This window comes from Gossypium hirsutum, chromosome D11 (genome assembly GCF_007990345.1).
Source record: "Gossypium hirsutum isolate 1008001.06 chromosome D11, Gossypium_hirsutum_v2.1, whole genome shotgun sequence".
In the NCBI taxonomy this organism is placed as follows: domain Eukaryota; kingdom Viridiplantae; phylum Streptophyta; class Magnoliopsida; order Malvales; family Malvaceae; genus Gossypium; species Gossypium hirsutum.
The window spans coordinates 19,038,306-19,065,353 of NC_053447.1; the positions used below are offsets into that span (position 1 = coordinate 19,038,306).

The 27,048-nt window shown below is 31.1% G+C and overlaps 1 protein-coding gene and 1 pseudogene across 1 annotated transcript; one reads left to right on the forward strand and one right to left on the reverse strand.

The window, feature by feature from the left end:
• Positions 1-1,198: 1,198 nt before the first annotated feature.
• Positions 1,199-6,818, reverse strand: LOC107912917 (L-Ala-D/L-amino acid epimerase). Its single transcript, XM_016841300.2, has 7 exons — positions 5,764-6,818; positions 4,990-5,100; positions 4,375-4,591; positions 3,733-4,066; positions 2,738-2,799; positions 2,423-2,495; positions 1,199-1,408 (listed from the first exon to the last, which is right to left on the reverse strand). Coding segments are annotated over exons 1-7 (1,299 nt in total). The 5' UTR covers positions 6,265-6,818; the 3' UTR covers positions 1,199-1,407.
• Positions 6,819-9,890: 3,072 nt separating this feature from the next.
• On the forward strand, positions 9,891-22,006 carry LOC107911050 (enoyl-CoA hydratase 2, peroxisomal-like; annotated as a pseudogene).
• Positions 22,007-27,048: the final 5,042 nt, after the last annotated feature.

The window sequence follows — 27,048 nt, forward strand, 5'->3', positions numbered from 1 at the left end:
AAATTAAGTGTAACCTTTAAAAATTAAGAGTAAGCGATCTCACATTGTCTATATATACTCATATCCCACATTGCTTAAGAAAATAAGGAAAATGAGACTTGGGGTCTATATAAAGACATGTTTTGTAAATTTTATTTGCACATTAATAGGTGGCACCAGAAAATTAAAAAAAAACTATTGGTCCTGCCACTTTTAGTACTGATATGGTGGAGAAAGCGTTTCCAGTTGGAATCGTTTTTTTTTTTTGCAAATCACCTGAAAGTGCTTCCACATGCGTTTTTTTGAATTTCACTTAAAAATGTTTTCAGTTGGAAGTGTTTTCATCAAATCAGCCTATTCTTGCAAATCTTCCAAAAAATGGCCTAATTTAGTAAATTTGAAAAATTTTCGACATTTATTGGTAATTTAGTCAAACTTTATTACCTTCCATCAATTGGGTATATTAATAATGTTGTTGATGACAACACTATAATAAATAATCGTATTCATTTAGCATATTAATATGATGTGTTCATTTGTTTAAATTTCATTTCACTTACAATTTAAACACATTGTGTGTTTTAAATATGTGATAGAGTTTCTAGTAGATATAATTAAAAAACTTTCACCCACATTGTGTAGATATACCATAATCTAATTTTATTAGTAAAAGAAATAAAAAAAAGTATTTTTTATTTCAATATTTATGTATTTTATTTAAATTTAAATACAAATTATTATTAAAGGGTAATTCAAATCAATAACACCCAAATTTGACAAAAATATTATCCACAATGGGGAGAAGCCTGAGATGTTGATAGATTTACATTAGGGGAAAATCTATAATATTTATCTAAATTTGATATTTAAATTGTAACACTTCAAATCCGATTCAATTGTCGAGTTTGAGTTCTAGGATGTTACATTCATTGTCGGATCAACTACAATCAATCACAACTAAATATACATAAAACATGTATTATACATGATAAATAATTATTTTCAGGTCAAATACTAGCTTACGAAAGTTTTGTATCATCCCGAGATCAAATAAGGAGTAATCTGTAAAATTTTCAAAATACCTCAGGCAAATGTCACCACTTAAATTGCAGTCACAATGTTGCCATTGCTATTTTTTAATTTTGGCTCTATTCATTGATGTTTATGGTAATTGATCATAATAGCATCCACTGCATTTACAATTGAGATAAGAAGAGAATGAAACTGAAAAAAGTTAATTAAATATGTAATTACAACAATTTAGATTTCAACACTTTATTTATTTGAAATTTATACATGAATAGACTTGGATATAGAAATACAGAATTATGGAGTACATAAGGATATACGAGTTTGTTCCGAGAAGACAACAATCATCCAAAAATCTGAATCCTTTATGTGAGATAGCCAAATCCAGTCAAGTCGATTTCTGTAAAAATATTTAGATTATTAGTGAAAATGAAGAATACTGTAGTTGGGATTATTATGAACAAATAATTGTAAATGTAGAATATCAAATCAAACCTTAAAACCTTCTAGTATTTAAGGTGAAGTGTGCAATAGGATATAAAAGTAGTACAAAGGTAGACAACATGTGATTTTTTACTCTACAAGGTAGCCAAATTCAACCCGACCCACCCACATTAAAAATTTTTATATTATTTTTTATATAAAAATAAATTTTAAACAAAATAATACATCAAATTCTCTAAAAACATTACAATAAATGTTTCTCACTAAATAAATAAATTTAAAAAAGTCTTCGTATTTAAATAACACTAATATAAGTATAACTTAACAAGCAAACGGCTCTAAAATAGTAGAAAAATTAACAATAAAATAAGAATTATACAATATTCAAATAACAAAAACAAAATAGTAATAATATAATAGTAAAATGACAGTAAAATAATAAAAAAAAACAGAACAATAAAAAACAGCAGAAGTTTTTTTTTTTTTTTTTTTGCAAATTCAAACTGGGCTAGGTCGGACAAAAAAAACTTACCTGAAGCTTAGTCTATTTTTTAAATAGATCTTAATTTTTTTACCTAAACCCATTTTTTAGGCCTATATTTTTACTTAAATCCTTTCATTTTTCGAACGAACTTTCAAGTTGAACCAAATGACTCAACCCATTCATAACTAATTATTAACTTTACAAAACATAGCATATTAGTAGAGTATTCTATAACCTTATTACCAGCCCTACGAAGTAATACACCTAAGTATTCACTCCATGTCTAAAAAACTCCAAGCTTTCTAACACCTTTCCTAAATAACTCTCTAAAACACTATTAGAGCATTAACCAGTGAGTCCCGGCACCTCATATTAACTGCCTCCACCCTTTTAAACTCTATCTTTTGTCAACATAACAATAGTACAAAGATCATAAAATCATAATGTAACCATGAAAACTGAGATTAAGATAAAAGGAAAGCTCACCATGAGAAAATATCCCATTTGAGAAAACCTCCTTGCCCTCTGCTATTAACAAACTTGTACTTTGAACCAGCAACTAACATAAGAAAAATTGAATATCTTAATACGGATTTGAGAGTTATATTGTTTCGGTTTTTTATTTTGTAAAGTATTTATATTCAACACTTGTATCAGATGATTCTTAAAAATTCAAAAATCTTAAAAAATTTTAATCATAGCGATATCAGATACAAGTCCATATTGGATGCTCAAGTAACATATATTAAGCTCCAAATCACGTATAAATCCAAATATGGATTGGAATTGAAGTAATTGTACCTTCATAACCTCCCACAACGGGATCTTCTGATAATAAACTGGGTGCACTAATATTAACATATCTGCATAAAGAAAAAGTCGAATCAGAACTTAAACCCTTTGATAATTTGTTTGAAAATTTTACAGATTTAGTTCAAAATGCTAGATCTAAGCAATGAATAATATCTACGTTGCTTCAATTTTTCACTTTTTTGTGTTCATCAACATTTTGGACGTATTTTTTAACATAGTTGCGAGCCTCGAATCTTTCAAAAGCAAAGACTCTTTTGAGCCGTAAAAAATGGGAATTGGACCGAGAACTGCTATAGAAAAAACCGGTAAAAACTGGTCGGACCGTTTTTTGGAAATTTTGGGCTCTTTACGCCCAAAGCCTGATTCTTTTCAACTATCAGTCCAAAGCAGAAAAAATAAAAACTAAAACCTGAATTGGTCAACCTACCCGTGACCACCAACCCCTCCCCCGTCCCAGACCCATCAGCTTCCTCAGCCCCAGCACAGCAGAGAGAGTAGAAAGGTTTAAACTTTAAAGAGTAGAGAGAGTTATGAAGAAGAAAGGTTTAAAAAAATGAAAAAAAAAAAATGAAGAACTGAAAATCATCATGAAAATGAAAAGTTGAGAGAGTGAAGAAGCCACCAATCTGAACTGATAAGAAAAGAAAGAAAGGGTTCCTCTCTTCATGAATATCAAAAAAATAAAATATTAAAATAAGGAAAAATAAACTAAATGGCAATACCCAAAAAAAAAAACCTAAATGGCAATACCCTTTTCTACTTTGGCATTTGGGACATTGAACCTCGTTTTTATTATTATTTCTCTTTTAAGTTTTAATTTTTTTTCATTTCTCTATTCTTTATTTTTCAATTTTCAAGTATATGGATATGGATATAGATATTTGTATTCGAAAATCACACTTAAAAGCTCGAGCCACACAGGATAACATCAAATGCTAGTTACAGTTCCCAGAAGAAAGGAAGGAAGGAAGAGGCAAACTTACCTGAAGCAACCAAGGCCAGCGACTAAATGACCAGCAACACCAGTGGCAAGTCTAGTTTCAGCAACACTATCAATCATAAGTTCCAATCCAGATTTTTTAACCATTTCTACAATTTCAAGGATACCAAGAACCCCAAATTTGGATAGTTTAATGTTGATAACATCCACAAGATTTTCCTCCATAAGTTTTTTGATGTCCGTCAAATCCCTGCAACTTTCATCTGCTGCAACTGATACCCCATACTTATGCCTTGCAACGTTACTCACATCACCAAGGCCTCTCCAGTCATCTCTATGAACTGGTTGTTCAAAAACTGTAGGAATCACCCCTTTTTCTGCAATGAGACCAACATAATTGTGATCTTTTAATTAGAGGTGTACGTGGAGCAGGTTTATATACCGTATTACCATTATATCAGGCATGCCCTGACTTAAAATAAGAGCTTCAAATTTTATTCAGACTTATCTATATTTAACTAAAACTGAAAAACAACTCGGATCAAACTCAAGCATCGCTCATAGTTTAAATGTCTTAGTTTTTTCTCAAACTCATTTTCAAGCATAATAATTTTGTTCAAATCACCTCAAATATTGGTGGGACTTCAGTTTTGGACGATGACTTGTGATATTGAAAATTGCTTACCATTTAGTTTGTGAAGAACTTCGATGGCTTCCTTTGAAGTGTAACCCTCATTTGCATCTAAGATAAATAAGCAATGAGGGTGGGCAGCTCTTACTGCTTGAAGAACTTCAATATCTGCATTTACATTCCTTCCCAGTTTAATCTCCAATGTCTTGAATCCTAGTTTGTAATATTTAGCAGCCAGATCGAATGCTTTAGCCGAGGAAGTAGTTGGGATCTGTAGACATGGAAATTATTAGTCTCCATCTCAACCATGACACTGCTATCTAAGTCGGTCTTTGTAATGTGATATGCTATGTTGCTTTTATTTGTATTCCATACTCCTATTCCGACGCATATTTTCATATTAAAGCTTCCAATCATAAAAGGATTAGAAAGAACCCAACATAACCGTATTAAATAAACATTATTCAACACTCAGTATCCAAATTTATGTAACATGTATTATGTTAAACTAGGCTCTAGGTAATTGTCAAATCCAAAATCTGTCTGTATACTCGATCTTTTCGAGATTTTTGTATATTTAGAAAACCATACCTATACTCAGTATCAAACTAGTATCGAACACAACTACATATAAAAGTAAAAAGACCGATTATATATACATTACTTAACTGTAGCAGCAGTGGACAAGGAATTGGACACTCCCCCAAATAATCTCCATAGGGGCACATCAATGCTATTAGCAACTGCGTCAACCAATGCCATTTCTAACCCAGCCCTAACCTTCATACACAGATAAAAAATCATAAGGATCCGATGCAAAGGGGACCAAACAAATTACTTAGTTTTCTTCTTTTCTTTTTCCTACGTAGTTTTTTTTATCAGGGGTCTAGGGGAAGAGGACACCACAAGCTTATTTGATAAGTAAATAGTTATATTATTAGAACTTGAGTGTGTATAGTTAAAATTTTTAAATTTTTTTTAATGTATTTGGAGAATTTATGCAAGTCATCCTCTTCGGACATGAATATCATAATATCCTTCTAAAAAATTAGTCCAAGCAATATAAGAATACTATTGATGGTGAGTCGAAGTCTTGGGAATGTCTCGATTGGTAACATGACCTGCAAGCTCACGAGAAAACTATCAGTATTGGGCAATTATTATGCATATTGTACTTATGGGGTCTATACCACCAACCAAGGTATAGATCTTACTCATGATACCGGCACCTCTTTTGTGAGCGTGCAAATCATATTTTCACCAATCGAAACACTCTCTGAACCGCAAACCTCTTTAGACTTTTCTCTATAAATGGAAGACAAAATCCCAACGAAAACAATTCCTTCAATTGAAGGTCTAAGACACTCCAAAGCAGCCCCTCGCCCTCAACAAACACAATATAATGTTAATGTTAGTACATAATGAGAACATGATTGTACTTACAGAAGCAAATTCGCTACCAGGAAACATCTCTGAGATCTGATGTAAAACCAAATTCAAAGTCACTGGAGATCCCTGGCTAAGAAATTCACAGGCTTTTCTCACTTCCTCAAGAGCAGTGGCTTGGTTCCAGTTAACCCATGGAACCACTGATACCTCACCCCACCCGACACACCCATTGCTGAGTTCAACTCGTACAGCCACATTCTCAACCTTTTCAAGCCTGGAACAGCCAACGGTCACCGGTTCTTGAAGCCCAACATTCAATGGTCTCCCTTCAGCACAATGAACATCAACCCAGAAAATCTCAGTCAAGTTCTTCAATCCCAAGCTTGTTCTTGGCCTTTCAGTGCTCCCACTGACTGCTGATTGAGTCACCAGCTCACTGCTGCTAGTGCTGGAGCTGACAATGAAACGAGTCTGCAAGTTGCTTCGATGGTTAACCAGAGAAGACCGAGAGAAAAGGAAAGAGTTTGTTGGACAACAGAAACCAAGTGAAGCCATTGGATTGGAAAGATGGTTGAACTTAGCTTTCTTGTTGATATTTAGCAAGCACTCAATGTCATTCTTTATTTATCTATTTTTGTTGGGTTTGTTTTCCAGTTAACATACAAAAAACAAACCTAAGCTGCACCCTAACAAGGTCTTTTTTATTTGTCATGCCATTGATGGTGTACTGTACTAAGAGCATATTTAAGTGATTGGTGACCTTTGGAGGAGTGAAAGAGTCACATGAAAAAAAGAAAAAAACATATGCGTCCTTTGAGTGTTGACCCCACTTTATCAAGCTCCGGTCTGTAAATTTTGGCCCCTCTGATATGAATGGAAAGATGGAGTGATAAAAAGGTTTAATACCCTTAAATAAATTTTTAATTTCTAATTTTATGAAAAAGAAGAAATGAAAACCATTTTCTTTTTCATTTATAATTTGTTAGGGCTGGATGTAATTATTGAATACTGTCTTACTAAAAAAAAAAAAAACCTGCTCATCAGCCTAATGCATATGGTAAGCTAAAACATGGCAAGGCCACCGAAGTGAGCACCTCGACGGCAATGCCGGGACATAATGATTGGTTATAGGGTGAAATAGACAAAACCTCCGTCCCCACTCCATATCAACTTTAAGGAAAGAAACAAAATCTGTTTTGGTGACACATTTAATCAATTATTAGGGTCAGTAAAATAATTTGAAACAAAAATCATGGGCATTAACTTCTTTGTTAAGTTATTAATGGGATGTTTTATTTGGAAATTCAATTCGAGTAGTATTTGTGGCGAGGTAACAGTTACAATAATTATTTTTTTCTTCGTAATTATTTTTAATTTTATTGAAGGTAAACGCATTACTCATCTAAAGGCATAATCTTTTAGATCAAACTCAGTTTGACTGAATATAGTTACTATAATTTTTTTTTCAAATTTCCTAATTATTATTTTGATATATTTTGGGGTTTTTTTTAATTTTTTCATAGATAAAAGAGGGCAATACACTGCCTTAAATTAATTTATTCATACATGGGAATCACTTAATATCTCTTCTAAAAGTAGTCTCCTAACGTAAGGTGTAGGAACATCAATATAAATTAAGTTAACATCATTAGAAAGACATGATTTAGCTAGCCAATGAGCAACCATATTTCGCTCCCTATTCACGAGCTGGAACTTAATTGTTGGAACCTGACAAGTCACTTCCTTAATTTTCCTAACAAAAGTCATTGAACATATACTTCCAGAACATTCTTTAATCATATCCACAACCATCATACAATAAGATTCGAAGGTATACTTTGATATCATATGTTTTAATATTATTTGGGGTAAATTATATAAATGGTCACCCAATTGTGCCTGCGTTCCTGTTTTGGTTATCTAACTTTAAAAATTTACAATTTAGGCACTAACGTTTGAATTCATTCTTATTTTAGTCACTCACCGTTAAATTGATAACGGAAAGCCTTTTCTAACTAGTATAATAACACATTTACTCCTCAATACTTTCATTTTTATCAATTTGATCCTAATTCTAAATAATTTAATAAATTTAACCATTCACATTTACAAATTCTATCAATTTGATGATCAAACTTCCTAACCAAAACTTTCAACTTTTAAAACAAAGACCTTCCACATCTATTAATTGTTTTACTTTTTCGCAAATAATTAAAAAAAATAGAACACATAATAATCTCTTAATCAATTTACAAAATTAAAAAAATCATTACCAATGTAACAAAAGAAAATTCAATTAATTCTTTCACATTTTTTATCTTATGAAAAATTAAATGTTCATAATTTTTCATATATAATTATTGATTGAACAATTGGATTTTTCAAAACCATATTTTTTTAACTTTAGATTTAATTTTCAATTTCAATGATCAACTTCTAGGACGATTTTTATGTATCTTAAAGGAAATATCATACTTATCAAGAAAACAGCAACCGAATAGTAAATGAAGCTAAATAGTCCAAAATCAAGCAATTTTCACTTAATTTTTTTTAAACATTTTACTTCCTAACATATGGTAAAATATGCAAACCAAGATAAAAAAAATACAAAATTAAAAAAAAGGCATTAGTCCACTTTATGGGCGGTTTTACCATAAGCTTCAAACTTTATACTATATTCACATCATAAATAAATTAAACAAAAAGGTCAATATTATCAAGCTTTTAAATTTTGATTTATGGGTTCTACAAACAAACACATTATTAAAGCAGATTACCAATTATATTTATTAGCCATATAAAATAATAAATTGCTTTTTTACTAAAAAACAATATAACAAAATCACATGCTTAAAAGTCAAACTCAAGCATACAAAATAAATATCATGAAATTTCTACACTGAAAAAAAAAAGATGATGAAGAAATAAACATGTAAGTGATTGTGCTTGGTTTCCCAGTTAGGTATCTATATGCCAAAATCCCCCTAAAAAGGGGAAATTCAAGGATATGTAAATGAAAATATATAATATTTTTAGCGAAGAGAAAAAAAAAGAACACACCTTGACATAGAACAACTATTGATAAAGATGACATTTTATTTCAAAAAGGGTTATGTACTGAATTGGATTATTTTAACCATAAACAAAACAATTAATAGATGTGGAATGCCTCTTTTATAAAAGCTTAAAGCTTTGTTAGAAAGTTTGAGGATAAAATTGATAGAATTTCTAAATGTGAGTGGTTAAATTTATTAAGTTATTTAGAATTAGGATCAAATTGATATAATATGTAAGTGTCGAGGAATAAATGTGTTATTATACCAATTAGAATAAGTCTTTCTATTATCAATTTAACGGTGGATGATCAAAATAAGAACAAATTCAAACATTAATGTCTAAATTGAAATTTTTTAAAGTTGGGTGACCAAAATAGAAACATGGGCACTCAACCATTTGTATACTTTACCTTATTATTTTTTATATGTTAATGGGAAATTTTTTAGAATATTTTTTCTTGAGTAGTAATTCGACACTCTACACTAATTAGTGTTATGCATGTTATGAGGTATTATTGTGAAGTACATGCATAGTACCTCGACACATATGGGTGTCGAGTTAAGGGTTAAGAGGTTTGATGGGGATATTTATTTGGATGTTGACCTAATCAAACGAATTAAATTCAGTGGAGGTTGACTCTTACGGTTGTCAATTTCCACCCTATAAAAACTCATACATTTCTCCTTTCTTCGCGCCCAAAATCTTCCCAAAACTCTCTAATTCTCTCAAGCTCTCAAGCACTCCTACTCTTCAGAAAATCTTGTTCTTTTTTACTTATTTTTCAGAGAAGAATGATGGAACACGTTGCAAAATACACCATCAATATGGTGAAATCTCTAACTCAATTCTTTTTAGTTTTTAATTTTTGCGAAAATATTATTATGATTTTTGAAATTTAATATTATTATTTTGTGAATTTTTAACAAGCGATTGATCGAGTTCTTTGGATCCAACACAATTTATATTTCATGAATCCTAATTGTCATATCAAAGAACACTTGAAGGATGTCGGTTTATGTGTGATATCTAAGATGACAAAGTTGAAAATCATTTCAAATTTAGTTGCCGCATTGGTAAAAAGATGAAAGCTAGAAACATTTGCGTTCCATTTTTCTTGTAGGGAAATGACCATTGTGCTCAAATATGTCGCTTTAATAATCGACCTTCCAATCAATTGGAAGGCGATAATCATAACTAGTGGCATTAATCCAGAGTATGAGTGTGGTTGGTTGTTGGGTGTCATGTTGCTGAAGGAGAAACCATATAAAGATTTTCATGGTTGTCGGGTGAAATGCATATGGTTGGACAATTTTGTCAACCTAGCCCCTCCACTACATGCAATTATAGATGAGATTGATTGCTTAGCTAGAGCTTGGATGCTCTAGAAGTTCGAAGGAATGTTGTTTCCAAACAAATCTGGCAACAAGTTCCATGTCATGTATCTTTCTCTATTCAAGGATTTCGAGGCAGATGGTAGATTTAACTAGGGTTTTGCCACTCTGGCATATTGGTATAAGGAACTTTACGAAGCAGTCCATGAACTAACTGATGAAGTGAATAGTTGTTGCTTACTCCTACAAATATAGGCATGGATACACTTGTTATGGTTAGCACTCATCCCTTCTAGTTGTAGGAGTTCTCTCTTATTAGAAGGTAAAATATCACTTTATACAATATCTTAAAATGTGTTTTAGCATCAGTACTTACTATCACCTATTGCATTGATTAATGGAACATATTTAAGTGATGTTTGGACTATACGTGTTATATGAGGAACTTCAAATAGATGCATCAATAAATCAATTGACAAGTCAATGAAGAGGTTTGTTGGTGTTGTATTTGTATTCAATAAAGTTAAATGTTTCTATTAATGAATATAATTGTATTTGGATATTTCTATAGTTCTAGTGGATATCATACCTGACAACTTGGTGTTTGTCACAATACTGGAGATTGTTTACAAGTAGTATGTGTTATTCAGGTCATGAGTACTCCTCATCTATTTTTACAAATTACATTGTGGAGTGGTAGCACCCTAATTGGGTGAATCACCAGTTCAATTTTGTCCAAGAAATTTCAGTGGATTTGTAGAACATCGAGTGGTTTTGGATGATAGATTTGAGGGGATAGGATCGATATTGGCTCTCGTCCTAAGAGAGGCTCTACTATACGCCTAGGAAAAAACGGCATAACAAAATTTTTAACGTTTACCAACATTTCCAACACTTTAATTAGAAATTTTGATATACATTTTTTTAATGCAAGATAGAATTTTCCACCCCCAAAGGCAACATTGTTAGTGAGTTTCATACTTCCTCATCCATTTACTAAGATATAAAATATGAAAATATTATATAATATATATCTATACTATATATTAACATTTTAACGAAGTTGGTGCCACGAGTCAATCAGACACCGACTTAATTTAGAAATGATAAAGGGTTTATTTGGATAGCACAAAATAACTGAATGGAAGTGTAATTACTAAGGTAGTAATTATACTCTCTTGTAGTTACAAAGAATTGTAATTCCCTAGATGTGTTTGGCTATCAAAGTGTAATTATATCGTAATTCTTTATGTAATGTGTGGTAGTACAAACTGTAATTACACAATTACATATTTATATTTTTAAAATATATTATTTGCGTGATAAAAATAAATTTCTAAACAAGTAACAAAAAATAAAATCAAATATCATATGTATTATGTTAGTCTAAAAAAGTAGCTGATAATACGATTACTAATAAAAATAACAAGAAAAATACACGTCATATCCAATTTTATCTAACTGTTCTAGTGCATATTTGTTGAGTTATTCCCTCTTTAATATTTAACATATGCTCATTATCATCATTTATTGGTCATTGACTGAGTTTTGCATCATTTGAATTTGAATCTATATCATTAAGATTATCAAGATCTATTTCTTTCATGTATTCTTTGAAGTATGGATCATCTCAATTCCACCTATAATTCAAGTTATGAAATATGCAACGTGCTAATGTCACAGGGCTAGATCTTTCGTCTTGCGATCCGTGCAGCCTTAGGCGATCCGTTCTTACCAAACTCGCCTAAGTCAGCCTAACTTGCAAGTGAGGATTTTCTTAGAATTCCTCCAATGCACCAATTTGTATAGTGGAAGCAATTAATGTCAAAGAAGCCACAACAGAACAACAGAAAGCCACAGAAAAGAATGCGCGAGAGGTGTTTGAGTAAATGCTCTCAAAGAATTCTATTACTCTTAAGAATTTAAGTTACAATGGAATGATTTACAAGTGAGTGGGAGGTTCTCTATTTATAGTTGAGCTCCCCCAAAACTGACGGTCTAGGTTTCTCCAACAGTTCTCTGAATCAGGCCAATTCTCATAGGCTAAATGATCTCAATCTAATCGATAGACCTCCATGGGGTGCATCTAAGGGTGAGCAAAACTCGATTCGACTCGAAAAATCAAAAAAAAATTTGAATTTCGAATTAAACGAATCGAGTTATTCGAGTTAATCAAGTTATTCGAATCAACTCAAATTTTTTTTTCGAATTTCGAGTTCGAATCGAGTTGAGTTTTCGAATTCGAATAACTCGAATAATTCGAATATCAAACTATAATATTTTACATTTTTACCCCAAACTTCCAAACCTTTTTACTTTTCCTTCAAAACTTTTACTCCTTCCCACTTTCCCCCCAAAACTTTTACTCCCCTCCCCTCTCAACCCCCAAATCTACCCAAAATCCATTTCCCACCAAAATTTTACTCTCCCATTTACTTTTTCTCAAAATTTTACTCCCCAAAACCCTCAAAACCTTTTATTTTCCCCCAAAATTTTTACTCCCTCTCACTTTTCCCCTAAAACTTTTATTTCTTTCCCATCCCACCTCCCATCTATCCCAAACCCTCCCCCCTCCAATTTTTTTTAATATTTTCCCTCCAAAATTTTACTCCCCCCTATTTACTTTCCCTCAAACTTTTATTCCCCAAAACTTTTTATTTTCCCCCTAAACTTTTACTTCTCACCCTTTACTCTCAAATAAAAAATCAAAATTATCCCCAAAAAAATCACTAAACATAAATAGTAATAATTTTATTTATATCTACTATTTATATTATTAAATTAAATTTAACATTTTATATTATTTATATTATTGAATTGTTTAGTCATATTGAATATTTATATTAAAATTGAATTATTAATTATGCCATAAAATATTCGTGTTAAAATTTTATATTGGTATCAATTTCACATTTTATTTTTAAAATAACTTTAATTAAAAAATCATATTTTTACATTTAATATATTTTTTAATTCCAAAATACATAGTGAGAATAACCTGAAGATAATTGAAACAACTAAGCAAGCAAAGAAGCTAACCAGTATATAAAAAATTAATAAATAAATTATGAGGTGATGAAAGTTAATAAAAAATTTGATTAAGGTGGAAAAATTTTATTACGATGAGTGACAATGGTTACAAGGACCCAAAATTATTTTTTAAAATTTAACTCGAACAAATATATTCGATTCGATTCGATTCGAATTCCATCTTACTTGACTCGATTCGAGAAAACTTTAAATAAAGTTAGGATGATAAAATGAGATCCGAAAACTTGATTAACTCAAAAAGTTTCGATTCGATTCGATTCGATTCGATCGAATGCTCACCCCTAGGTGCATCTTGTGTCATGGTCACGGGCTTTGCACTTTGGCCTGTGACACTAGTACGATCTAACATTGTTTTTTACGCTATACTAAGGTGATGTTGTTAATATGGAAAATATTTTTAATAAATAATAAAATAGATTTTATAATATATAACCTTTATAAAAAATTTATAATTTGTCCAATAACTTTCATAAAACTTCTGATAAGTAACATATTTTTTGTTAGAAAGTTTTTTTTTTATAAATAAGTTATGATTAAAAGGACTATAATTTTTTTATGAATAAGTATATCATCTATATAATATATAGCATGGAAGCATAAAACTATATTCATACTTCTTGACCATAAGTTTTTATAAGTAAATATATTATAATCCTTTTGTAACATATAAATTTTTTTATAATAAACTTTTTATTCATACCTTTAGAATTTTTTTAGGATTTAAATAATATAACTTTTATTATAATTTTATAAAATACATAAATTATTTTTATAATATAATTTTTTAGGATTTATAATATAAGAAATTTTTTGTCATAACAATCCTAAACGCTTATACATGTTCATGTTTATAATATATTTTTTATGACTTGTATAAAAGTAATTTTTTTTAAATTGGAATTTAGTGTAATTTTATATATAATTACTCCAATTCTCACCCTCCCTTAAGAATTAAAAAATATAATTAGGGTGTTCCAATTACACCTAATTCGATAGAACTTATCAATTACAATAATTACTTAAATATGCTATCATTATGTAATTATAAGTAGCTACACTCATGTCACTTTTCAAACAATACTAAAGTCTTTTACTTTATAAAAATAAAAAATATTAATACGAGATTACTTTTAGCTTTTTTTATTTTTTTAATAAAATAATACTAAGGCAGGATTTGATTTTTTTTTATACGTAAGAGATTTACCTTTATAACAAATAATCTTTAAAATTTTAATTTAATCATGTAAATAACACATGCGCCACATGAGGAATAAAATATAAAGGAATATTCACCAGAGATGCCAATTAATTTTAGTCGTCTAAGTCTCCATTTTTTTTATTCTGAGTTCACGAGAACAAGAAAGTGTGAACACTGTCATGCGATATTACTATTAATATAATAAAAGATAATGAAAATACGAAATAAAATATTATACCACATGATATGAGAATTTAATATGAAAATTACATGTCAATATTATTTAATAAAAATTATTAATTTATCAATTTTTTAATCTTATGTACGATTATAATAGGACAAGATGTCTAATAATATATATATATTTGGGTACGGGCTTTGACAATGAAAATGAAATCAATCCTCTCTCTTCGCTTTAAATTTTGCACTAATCATGTTCATGCATATTGATATTATTTTTTGTCATTATTTTTAAAAATGGAATATAATTAAAAAAACATGTTAGTTTGCTGTAAGTTTAGTTTAATGTTGTGTTCAATCACAGTATCGATCAAATAGTGAAACAGAAGCGAAAAATAGAAAAGTAAAGAGAGACTTACGTATAGTTATTTGTTAACGCAGTTCGAAAATAATCCTACTTTGCAGAGCTTTACTCAATAAATGATTCTTAGTCAACAATATTTTAAATCACCTATTGGTTGAAGCTCAATCCACCATTACACAAAGTAATTGCATCCCTTAACACCGACCCCAATTGTTGCAAAATCACTCACCCTAAAAACCTCACTTGCATCAAATATAAAGTCTCTAATAAAAGCATAACACAAGAGTGCAAAAATACCAAATAAAAGATAAACAAATAGCCAAACAAAAGCCACCTCCAAATGTGCAACACAACATCCTATTTATAGGCTAAATTCGAGATCATAGTTTTGATAAAATAAAACTCTCGATTTTAATATGATTATAACTTGTTGAATTATCTTCAACAATTATCCAAAATAAAGTAAGATTAATCTCCTTAAAATCATCCATGAAACACATCCTTGAGATTAAACAAAACTCTCACCATAATCTAACTCAAACTCTTCAACACACAAACTCTTTACAAATATATACCACTTCAATTTCAGCTTTAAGGACTGGAATGAGAACATCCAAGAAGCCCATTTTATTATTAAAATAACATCCTTAGCTCAAGTCAAAAAGGCCAACATATAAATATGTCCAAGCTGTCTCATGTCTTGACTGTCAAGTCTTTGACTGATCAGATAACTGAACAAACATTGTTGGACAACTTTAGCTCTAACAATCTCCTCTGTTTTCTTTGACAAAACATAAGCAAATGGTGTATACCCCTATCAACATGCCATCATCACACATGAGATACCATAGATAAGCTCGCACGAAAAGATGTTTTAATACATCAACAATATCTTGCTCGCATAAGCCAAAATTGCAGCAAATAATTATCAAGCCATCATCAAGAACAAAACATGAACAGATCACAAAAGTATAGTAGCAGTCGAGATAGACTAGCAACATTGTAGTACATTCTTCCCTTACACCAACAATAATAAATCTTCAAGGGGATTGCTCATACACAAGCAAGCTTTGTTAAGCTTTTCTACCAAGAGAACATCCAATAGCAACAAACAACATACGCAACAACCAACAAAAAACGACAGCAAGAATCAGTTCAGTTTATCAATGCAACAACAAACACAAGTCCATCAAACTCAAACTCCTCCTAATCAGCTCATCATACTCCCCCCTTTTTTTTTTCAAAAAGCTCAAAACAACTCCTTCTACCATGGTGTACTCTCGTCTTTAGAAATTTTCATGGGGGGTAGAAGATATCCCAAACTCTTTATTTGCTGTACGTTTCTCTCTAGTCATTATGAACCAAGAAAGTAGTTCTTGGAGAATTTTAAGGGGAAAGAAAATTACAGAGAGGGAGTATTTTAGTCAATTAAGGAAATAAAAAAGACTAGGGTGAAAAATCTTCCCTTTTCTTATCACCAAGTGACGTACTTAATGCGGCCACAAACACCTAAAATTTCTCCTTATAAACTTTTACTCCAAATAAAACTCCATAAATAAGCATTATCCAGCTCGATAATCAAGCAACTAAAAAAGTGCTGTATTTAGCTTTGTGTGTGCTCTTTCTGATCATCAACTCTTATGCTCGACAACCACCCAACCTTCTTACATCAGGACTCTTAAAAATAATTCAGCTAGCTGGTGAACATATAGCAAAAAATAACCCTTTTCGATTTAATATGCTCTTGTAAAAGTACAACATTAACAATCCAAAATCAGAAAAAATATCAACAATAAGAAAACCATAAACTCGTCTGGCCCAATTCTTACTTGGTGGCCCATGAAACATGTTCTTGAGATTGAGAAAAGCTCTCGTCATAATCCAAGTCGAACTCAAACTCTTTATAAATATACACCACTTCGATTTCAACTTTAACTATTGACATTAGAACATACAAGAAGCCTATTTGCTTATTAAAACAATATCCAATAAGGCCCAAGTAAAAAAGGCCAATATATAAATATGCCCAAGCTATCTCGTGTCTTGACTGACCAGTTCTTTGACTGATCAGGTAATTGAACAAACATTGTTGGACAAACTTGGCTCTGACAATAATAAAATGATATTATTTTGTCTTTATTTTACAAATAGGGTTCCGTTAGATCATTTATGTACATAACAAAATAACTAGAAAATATATATAGTAAAAGAAATTAAAATAAATAGGGTTAAATTTTGCTATTAGTCCTTGTACTTTGTAAAAATTTTAGATTTAGTCATTGTAATTTTTAAATTTATCAATTTTAGTCCCTAAACTTTTTGAATTTTTAAATTTTAGTCATAGTAGCAATTAAATTCATTTGGTTAGATTCAATTTCTAATCCTATATTATTCGTGCAATTGTAGACTTAATCCATGTTCACTAATTGATCATTCTAAGTCCTTACACTTTTTGAAATTTCAGTATTAATGCAAATGATAGTTGTTAATCGATTAACTGAACTTTTGGTTGAGTAATATGTGGAAATAACAAGTTGATATGTCATTACACATATGATCATATATTTGCTACATCAAATTTTGTAAAAAACAAAACTTAATAAATTTAACAATTATTGTTTGGCGATGATTGGAATATTAAATTTTGAAAAATACAGATACTAAAAATGTCCAAATTTAAGAATAAAGACTAAGCCTACAACTTTTGCAAAGTACAAAGACTTATAGCACAATATAACCAACAAATAATGAATCATTAGATCCGAGAGAGCTTGTGGCATTTAAGCTATATCGTAGAAGGAATGGTTTTTAAAATTTGGGCTTACGATTTAGTGTTAGAAATATTCTTTTCTATCTAAATGTAATTATAAAATAAATAAAAAAAAATTGAGTTATCTGATTGGCTTGATTAGGCTTTGATAAAAATCTTAAAAGGAAAATTTGGACTCCAACTTGGTTGACTCATAAACTCTTGTAATAAAATTATCTTACTCTACTTATAAAATAAAAAAAATAAAAAATCATCGTATTAAAAATCAATTATGGATTAAATCTTAATTTGATTGATATTATTGTTATAAATGCAGAGGAAATTAGGCCACATAAGGTAGAAACATTAAGGGTTTGCGGGGAGAGCTCAAGTGATGAGCTCGCGAGCGAGGTTCACATGCATATTACTGGGGGTTCGCAAGCAGAGGACGCAAAGTCAAGCGCGTGGTATGATAAACACGTGTTAAGACTAGAGTAGTATACGTATTGACATGCATAGAGCCTACTTAGGACGTCATTTTGATGAACAGTAACCATATATTATAAATACTCGATTTTCCCTCTCTAAGAAGATACACAACAAAAACACTCAACGTATTTAAATATAATTTTACATTCGAGAATCATTGTTGGGTTAAGAGGGAAATACATTAATGTAATAAACAATATTAGGTTTACAACATCTCAATTAGATTTAAAACTATTGAAAGTATAAATTTAAATATTGATATGATTTAAAGTAAAAATTGATGGTAAACTTTGTTTATCAATGAATTCTTTATTTTTATAATTAAGAATTTAAATAAGTGAGGATGAAATTTTAAATGAAAACAAACAAAATTAAAATTATGGGTTTACTAATTTCCAAAAGTTTTTCTAATCTGGTGTTGCCACTTTTGTTCAAGATAATTATATTTTAATAAAATATAATTTATTTTATTATATACCATTAATTTTTTTATACAACTCTGAAAGATTAAAAATATAAATAATAAGTCCTAAGTCATAACTAAGTATGATATAATTAACTAAAATAAATATGAATGGATCGAATTACAATCCGGGACTAAATAGCATAATTTGTAAAAAACTTAACCAACGATTTAAATAAGTTTTAATAACTATGATTAAATTATTTCTTTACAAAAGTTTTAATTTCCATACGAAAGTTTTTTTCATTAATTATAATGGAAAAAAAGGAAAGGAATTTGCCCTCTATAACCAAAACCAATCAAAGGGATAGATTTTTTTTTTTTAAAGTTTGTAGGTTATTTTCGGTTTGGATTCCTTGTAGTTTGAAAAATTGCTAATAAAAGTTTCAAAATTATAAATTCATATAGGGACTAATGAAGAAATTACAAATGGTAAAAGGCCTATAAAAATGAAAAATGGAGGGGTTTATGTTGGAATTAACCCCTTTGCTGTCATCTATATAATGACGTTCTTATTTCTTATTTTCCATTTAATCCAGCTTCTTGTTGAAAAGAAATTCCTCAAAATTTATACTCGTATTTAAGTTCCCCTTATTTTATGGGCAGATCCAGTATGAACAGAATTCTTAATCCTCTGGATGGAGAGCTGCTGTCATTTTTTTTAGGGCTAAAAAATAAATATAAAACCTTTTGAATTCCATGCAACTATATTTATATGGAATATTCACCCTTCATAATATAAATTTTGAAAAGGTTTTCGGAAAGGAATAATTTGTAAAGAAAAAATATTGACCCTGTGATTGTAGTAATTTTTACAAAACACGGGAAAATGACTTACCATTTTTATTTCGGTAAGACATTTTCGGGAAAAGGAAGCCTCTTCCCCTTTGCCTTCCCCCATCCTTGACACCCCGATCTTCTGCTTGCCAGCAACGGTTCTCAACACCAGACACCGGCGTTCATCTTTGATTTTCCCATCTTCGCTTTTCATTGTCGAAATCTGCACTGCACCACCAGTCGGGGACGGCATTCATCTTCCTTGGATGGGGTTTTTTTTTTTAAAGAACACCACTGTTCTTAATTGGAAAATGCGTTTATATTTGTTGTTGCGGTCTAGCTTAACTTGTTGTATTAAGGGTGAATTGAAATTGCATTTGAACTGCAAATGGGACGCCTAATCTGCCCAGAATTGAGTAAAAAAAGAAACCCTTTTGTGTTAGTCGATTAGGGGAGGAAGTGGAGTTGTCTTAATCTGCTCGTAACAAACCATTGGTGCTTGTTTACTTATGGACATAACATAATACCTTTCCTAATTTCTCCTCCTCCTTCTCAGGTTTTGCCAACATTTTCTACTTTATTTTCACTTAGAGGTCTGCCACAACTAGTGGTGTGCCTGGCTTAAAGTAAGTTCTTGGCCCGTGTCATTTACCCTGTCTTGTCTTTCTCAAAAATAATCCTGTCTCTCATTTTCCCTTTGATTGATTTAAAAGATTTTAACAAATTGTTTAAAGCTTTTAAATATAAACTCGTTAACATTTCTAGTTTTTTTTTGTTTTAACAGGTTTGATAAACGTCTTCTGTTGCATGGACAACAATACATAGAAATACACAAGCCACTTCTTTCAAATGCCTCTGTAAGTCTATAATACTACCAATTGCTAACTCAAAATTTTTATCTTAGGTTGAGGACTTCAGTCTCTATTCTTTTAAAATAACATTTGGCACATAAATTCCATGTTGTACACTTATAGAATATTTGGTCTTCCTGCGGAAATTGTTTTGAAATTGCTGTTTATTACCAGAGTTAATTGTTGTTATTAACTCTCTTTTTTTCTTGCAGATACTTAACAAAACAACCATTGCAGGTTTCCATGGCAAAGGTTTGTACTCATTACCTGAAATGATGTCAAGTAATTCGGGTGGTATTTCTCACCATGAAATCGAGTTATTTATGGCAGTGTAAATCTGTTACTCTCGTAGTCGTTCGCTTTTTTATCGATATTATTGTATTTAAAAGTGAACTTGTTAGGATAACAAGCACAAACGAATTGGTTGTTGGTTGCTTCGGTATTTTGTTAACCTTGGGAAAACTGTAAAAAGTGAATAGAAAGAGAAGTGATATCCGCAAGTCTATTTCGAAAGGATAGTCTTGATGGTTTTTCCCCTCCCCTCTAAATATCAGGTAAAGCAGCAATACTTGAACTTGAAACCAGAAGTTATGAGAAAAAGTCTGGTGAATTATTAACCTTGAATCGGTAAGTTGTATTTCCCCACTATCTGATCTAACACTCTCATGCTGCAGTTTATTAATGTATAAATGAGTCTTCAGGACAAGTGTTTTTCTACGTGGTGCTGGTGGCTTCTCAGATCCATCTAAGCCCTTTACATAAACTATCCAGTCAATACGGCTTCAGCTATGAAAATCCCAAAAACTCAACCTTCTGCAGTATTTGAGGATTGTACCCAACCACCTCAGGCATGTAGCAACAATACTAGAATTTTATCCCCAAGAGCTTTTATGTCGCTTTCAAAAAAAAAAAAAAGAGATGTTCCCCAGTTAATTCTCTTTTTGTCCATATACTATATAGTCTGTGGATTAGTTTGATCTGGTATCAACTTCTGCTTCGACAGCTTGTGCTATGAGATGCTTTTTTATGATGACAAGCTTCTCCAGAAGTTTTGAACTACTATTTTTTGCCTTTGGCAGGCTTTATTGTATAGGTTATCCGGTGACTATAATCCTCTGCATTCAGATCCTATGATTGCGAAGGTCGCAGGGTTAGTTCATTACTTATGTTGAGGCTATGGCTATTGGTTGCATTACTTGACAAAGCTCCTTTGCATCCTAAGCTTTTATACTGATTTATGCTTTGCCTATCCCATGTTCATAGATTTTCAAGGCCAATTTTGCATGGATTGTGTACCCTTGGGTTTGCAGTACGGGCTATCATCAAATGTATTTGCAGGGGAGATCCAGACATGGTCAAAAGCATCTTTGCACGGTTCCTTTTGCATGTGTATCCTGGTGAAGCACTCATCACCGAGATGTGGCTTGAAGGCTTGAGGTACACTTCTTCTTTCTTTTTCTGATAATATTCAAGTGAATGGAGATCTGATGCTGGTGTTATAATCTGCAGGGTCATATATCAGGTAAAGGCGAAAGAAAGGAATCGAGCAGTGCTGTCAGGCTATGTTGACCTCCATCGATTAGCAGCTTCACTATAAATCAACTAGAAATCAACTTGATATATATCCGACTTGTGTTATAACTGCTGCTTCGAAGTGCAAACTTCATAAATAGGAAACTTAATGAATGGAAAATTTGAAGTTGAAGTTGAATTTCTTAAACTTATTGAACATCAAAGTCTGTTGGCATTCAAGAATGTGATGTAATAAATACAAACCATTTCTTTTATGTCTGATTGGGGGATGTTGTAGTTGTTAATTGTATTGACATGATCTTATTATCACTATTTTTTCAAGACAATTTAAAATATATGTAAAAAAACAATTTAAAATATAAATTTATTAATTATAAATTTATTAATATATGTAAAAACAGTTTTTGCGGAAAATATTAACAGCTTTTGCGGAAAATATTTTTAGGAAATCTGCCAAACAACATAGAATATTTTACACAGATTTATCTAAACACCGAAAAAGTAAATCATTTTTAGAAAAGTAAATCATTTTCCAGAAAACATTTTACTGGCAAATAAAAGTATAATGTTTGTTATTTTTGATATAATACTTAGAACTATCTATAATCTTTCTCTAACTCTTAAGTAAGAATATAATGCGCTTCAGCGCACTCAAACCCAATTAAGATTCAATCATAAACAATTTTTCTTTTTCTCCTTTTTCAAATTTTTGACTTGTTAAAATTTACTAGAGTTCATCGTTTATTTTTATATTTTAGTCCAACTTAGAACAATTTAAATTGAATAAGGAAACGAAATAGGAATCTAAGATTATAGGGTTTCAGTAAATATATATTGATTTAATGACACAAATTTCAAAAGGAATATATTTTCAGTGTTTTTTAACACTAACAGCATAAGCATCACACATGTCAATTATGTGTAAAGTCAAGCTCGTTCAAATAAAATTAACCACGCAAAGTTAAGGGATATAGATTAAATTACTAAAAAAATATTTTTTTTTTCAAAATTATCGAAATAAGTCGAATTTTGGAATTTTTACGAATACAGGCCGATTTAGGGAAAAAGGTAGAAGCGTTTTTTGCGTGTTACCAGTAAAAAGCTTCTAGCTAGTAGCATCCTCCTCCTAATGGATACTTTTCCAATGGCTGTTTTAAATAGCCATTGCCCCCACCCCCCACCCCAAGGATAAAAAATATATAAAAACCCCTCACCCTTAATCATTTATCATAAAATTCTTTCAAATTCTCAAACCAGTCTCAAATTCTCTCAAAAATCTAAATTATATTTTCTATTAGATTTTTTATTAATATTTTTTGAAAATATTTTTTTAAATTAATTTGTGTTCTATATAATTAGCAATGGCCAGTTCTCTAATTCGTCATGATGACAAGCACATTTCCGTCATTCAATTGCAAATGGTAAAAATAATTTTTAATAAATTTCAATTTTGTTTAATTTTGTTTATTTCATTGTTATTTATTAACTTAATCTTTTGTATTTTTTTTTACGTAAATAGGCGAAAGATCGAATTATACAATGCAATATTTGTAATCTACGTGGTCCTCCATCACTGTTAATTGAACCATACTTGAGGGAAGTCGATTTTTGGCACATGGCCCTTGTAGGTCGGGGGTGTAAGTTGGACTCGAAACTCGTAAGCACATTGGTGGAGAGGTGGAAACTCAAGACGCACACATTCCATCTTCCATGCGACAAGTGTACTATCACTCTAGAAGACATGCATTTACAGTTGTAGTTACCCGTGGATAGGTCAGTAATCACCGGGTCTATTCAGTCTGGTGATTGGCGATGCGTATGTGGTGAACTTTTGGATTTGGTTCCGAAAATGATTTATGGAGGTTGGATCAAAATGACTTGGTTGCGAAAAACTTTCACGGTGTTGGATGAGGATTTGATTGAAGTCGAAAGAGGACATGCTCAGGCGTACATCCTTTAGATTATCAGGGGTATATTAATGCCAGACAAGTCATGAACACTCTTCCATCTAAGGTGGTTGTAAAAACTCGTCAATTTTAGAGGAGTGGGCGAACTAAGTCGAGGGTTCGTCATGTTGGCGACATTGTACCAGGAGATGTGTTAGGCGATGCAACCAGGAAAAATCAAAATTGGTGGTGGCATTTTACTACTGCAATCATGGGCGCGATACCGATTTCCATTTGTACGTCCTCGAGCGAACTACCTGTATACATTCCCACTCGTAACAAGATAAAATTCAGTAGATATTTTAATAATAAAATTGATTTAAATAAATATGATTATGCTGACAAGTTATTTAAATAGGTGGAACCATGGACCAAGTCATGTGAGATTACCTACTGAGCTTTAAGATATACAACTTCTATTAAACCAATAATTGGAAGCAGAAGTATCTATTTATTTAAATTTGAATTATATAATATTACCTTAGTCGATTTCATATTTAGTAGTATATATATAACTAATGTTTTTATCGCGTTAATATAGTTTGAATGGACACTATACGAGGACTTGACAATTCAAGAAGCCATCTCCGAGGAATTCTTTGTGAATCCCAACATTTGGCACGTGAAGGTCCCATTGGTAGTGTATGCTACCGTCGAGATACATGAGACCGATAGAGTGTTGCGACATTTTGGATTTTGACAATCGATTCCCGTGGCACTTCAAGACCTTGATGATCTGCATCCTGTCGACTTGCGGCAGCCAGATGAGAATTGACTGATATTCTTCTCTCAACATATCAACATGTGAAATAATTAGTATGATTTATTACCTACTTGTGAACATATTATCATTTTGGAGCTTGCATGCGATCTGGAGTATATGCCATGGTTTAGGATTCATGGTAAGTCATATTTGTACAGAGAAAAGGCGAGGCGTTGGAATCACCATATGAGTAGGTCATGATGCCCCCTTTAAATCCAAAAGCTAGCGAGGCGGATCCATCATTAGCGCCCACGCAAGAACCAACACCAATGAATGCACAACCGATGCCCACACCACCCACCGGTCAATATGTACCGTCTTATTCTAGTACGTATTCTAACCTTATTATCTTCACACAAGCACCACATATTGCACCACATTTTTCTGCTTCCAGTCCTATGTCAGGTTGGAGTGTAATACATCTTTCCCTGATGTATTACATGGCTATGCCATCAACACCTCCGACAATGATAATGTCGAAGATGATGTATAGGCCATCTATGTTTCAAGCACCGATGGAAAGTCCATTCGTTATCCCATCGGTTTATGCAACTCAACATAGTTATACTCATTCGTCGTTTGTGACGCGAACACCTTTGGGATCTTTGTTCTACCAAGCTGGGTCATCTTTCTAACCACCTATTCCTAGACTGGAGGATACAAGATGGCAACCGATAATGCAAGGGTCACAATCGATCGAAGGTGAGAAAGAAGAGCTACTGAGACCACAACCCTAACGACCACAACATCATCCAAAGGCTGAACTAAGAAGGAATCTAGTGTGCAACCGTCGACCACCCCGATGTGGCACAAATTTTGGCTGGCATCTGGACCGATTAATTTTATCGTTATATCAAACGCTTATATTTTTTTGATGATTTTTATTATTATGTTTTTAGAGGAATATTGTTATCATTTAACAAAATTGAAGTTGTAATTTGTTACCATTTCACAAAATGAAAGTTGATATTTATTATCATTTCACAGAACCACGCGTTTACATATTACAATGGAATTGATATTTGTTTTCTAGTTTGCATCTTTCTCGATTGGTTTGACCTGTCTCGAATATCCACGTTGTCGCGTATTTGAGTCGACGTCGGTCGACCTTTTGGTTTGCAGCAGAATGACCTATCGTGTAATAACTTAAACGGAGTGCTCGATATAGGCGGCTACATACGATTAGTGAAAATACAAATATTTTAAATATTGAATTCAATAATTACAATTATTATGTTAAAAAATTAATCAATTTAAAATTTAAAACTCTAACTTTAAAACCCTAACCCTAAACTCTAACACACCAAAAACCCTAACAACTCTAATATAACACGGGGAAAAATGCTTCCAGTTGGAAGCGTTTTCCCTAAATCTGCCTATACTCGTAAAATATTTTAAAAATCGTCCTATTCTAGTAATTTTGAAAAAAAGAAGAAGGTATTTTTTGGTAATTTAATCTGGAATATATATTAGATTGATTCAAGAAAGAACTGTTTTCTATATTACCCGCGCATATTCTGAGATCCACTATATCTACTTGATTTATTTGAAATATATCAAAAATTTTATTATTTTGAATTAAGGGTGAATAAAATTCGATTCAATTCAAAACAATCGACAAAAATTGAATTTCAAGTTATTCGCTTTTTTCAAGTAAACTAAAATAAGTTATTCAAGTTTCAAGTTCAAGTTGAGTTGAATTTTATAATTCGAATAATAGATTGGTGTAAATACCCCTTTGGTCTTGTTAATTTTGAAAATGATCAAATTAGTCTCTCTCTCAATAAAAATTCCAAAATAATTCAAAATAATTTTAAAAAATTTAAAATATTTATAAAAATCCCAAAATTTATATATATATTAAAAAATTATAAACATTTTAAAAAATCTAACGAATATATAAAGAAAGTTAAAAAGTTTCTAAAATAATAATTTTGAAAACTTAAATAAGTTAATTAGTGATGCAAGCTTGTCATATTAATTTTTTTTCTTATTTTGCTTTGAAAAACTTTTCAAATATTTATTTGCTCTAACATGGAATTAGTTATACTATAACAAGATTTTAATTTGACATGTTTAATTTCTTAATTTAACTTGAACAATTTCATTTGATTCGGTGCAACTTGAATTTCATTTCACTCAACTCGATTCGAAAATTTTCAAATGGAGTTAGGATGATAAAATAGGACTCGTCAGCTCGATTAACTCAAAATTTTTTTCACTCGATTCGATCCAACACTCACCCCTATTTTGAATAGCAAACATATTAAAATTTATGCAGAAAAAAAATCAAACAAAAAATTTAGGGTAAATTACGTCATTAGTCACTAAACTATGGGTAATGTTTTTGTTTTGGTCACTTAACTAAAAAAGTTACAATTTGGTCATTAAACTATTCAAAAGTTTTCATTTAAGTCACTTTACTATTAAAATCGATGCTATATGGCTTTCTCTATTTTTATTGCTTGCACCAATGGAAAGCTCTCTTTTTCCATTATCTTCTATAATTCAATTTTTTTCTTCACAAAATAACTTTGGACATCACAAATTTGTGAATCGAAAATCTAACAGCTTTTTTCTTTAATCT

Coding starts and splice junctions, on each gene's coding strand:
- LOC107912917 (XM_016841300.2), bottom strand. CDS start 6,264: ATGGCTTCACTTGGTTTCTGTTGTCCAACAAACTCTTTCCTTTTCTCT. Junction 4,592..4,989: donor CCTTGTCCACTGCTGCTACA/GTTAAGTAATGT, acceptor CCATGTCTACAG/ATCCCAACTACTTCCTCGGC. Junction 4,067..4,374: donor AGTTCTTCACAAACTAAATG/GTAAGCAATTTT, acceptor GTCTCATTGCAG/AAAAAGGGGTGATTCCTACA.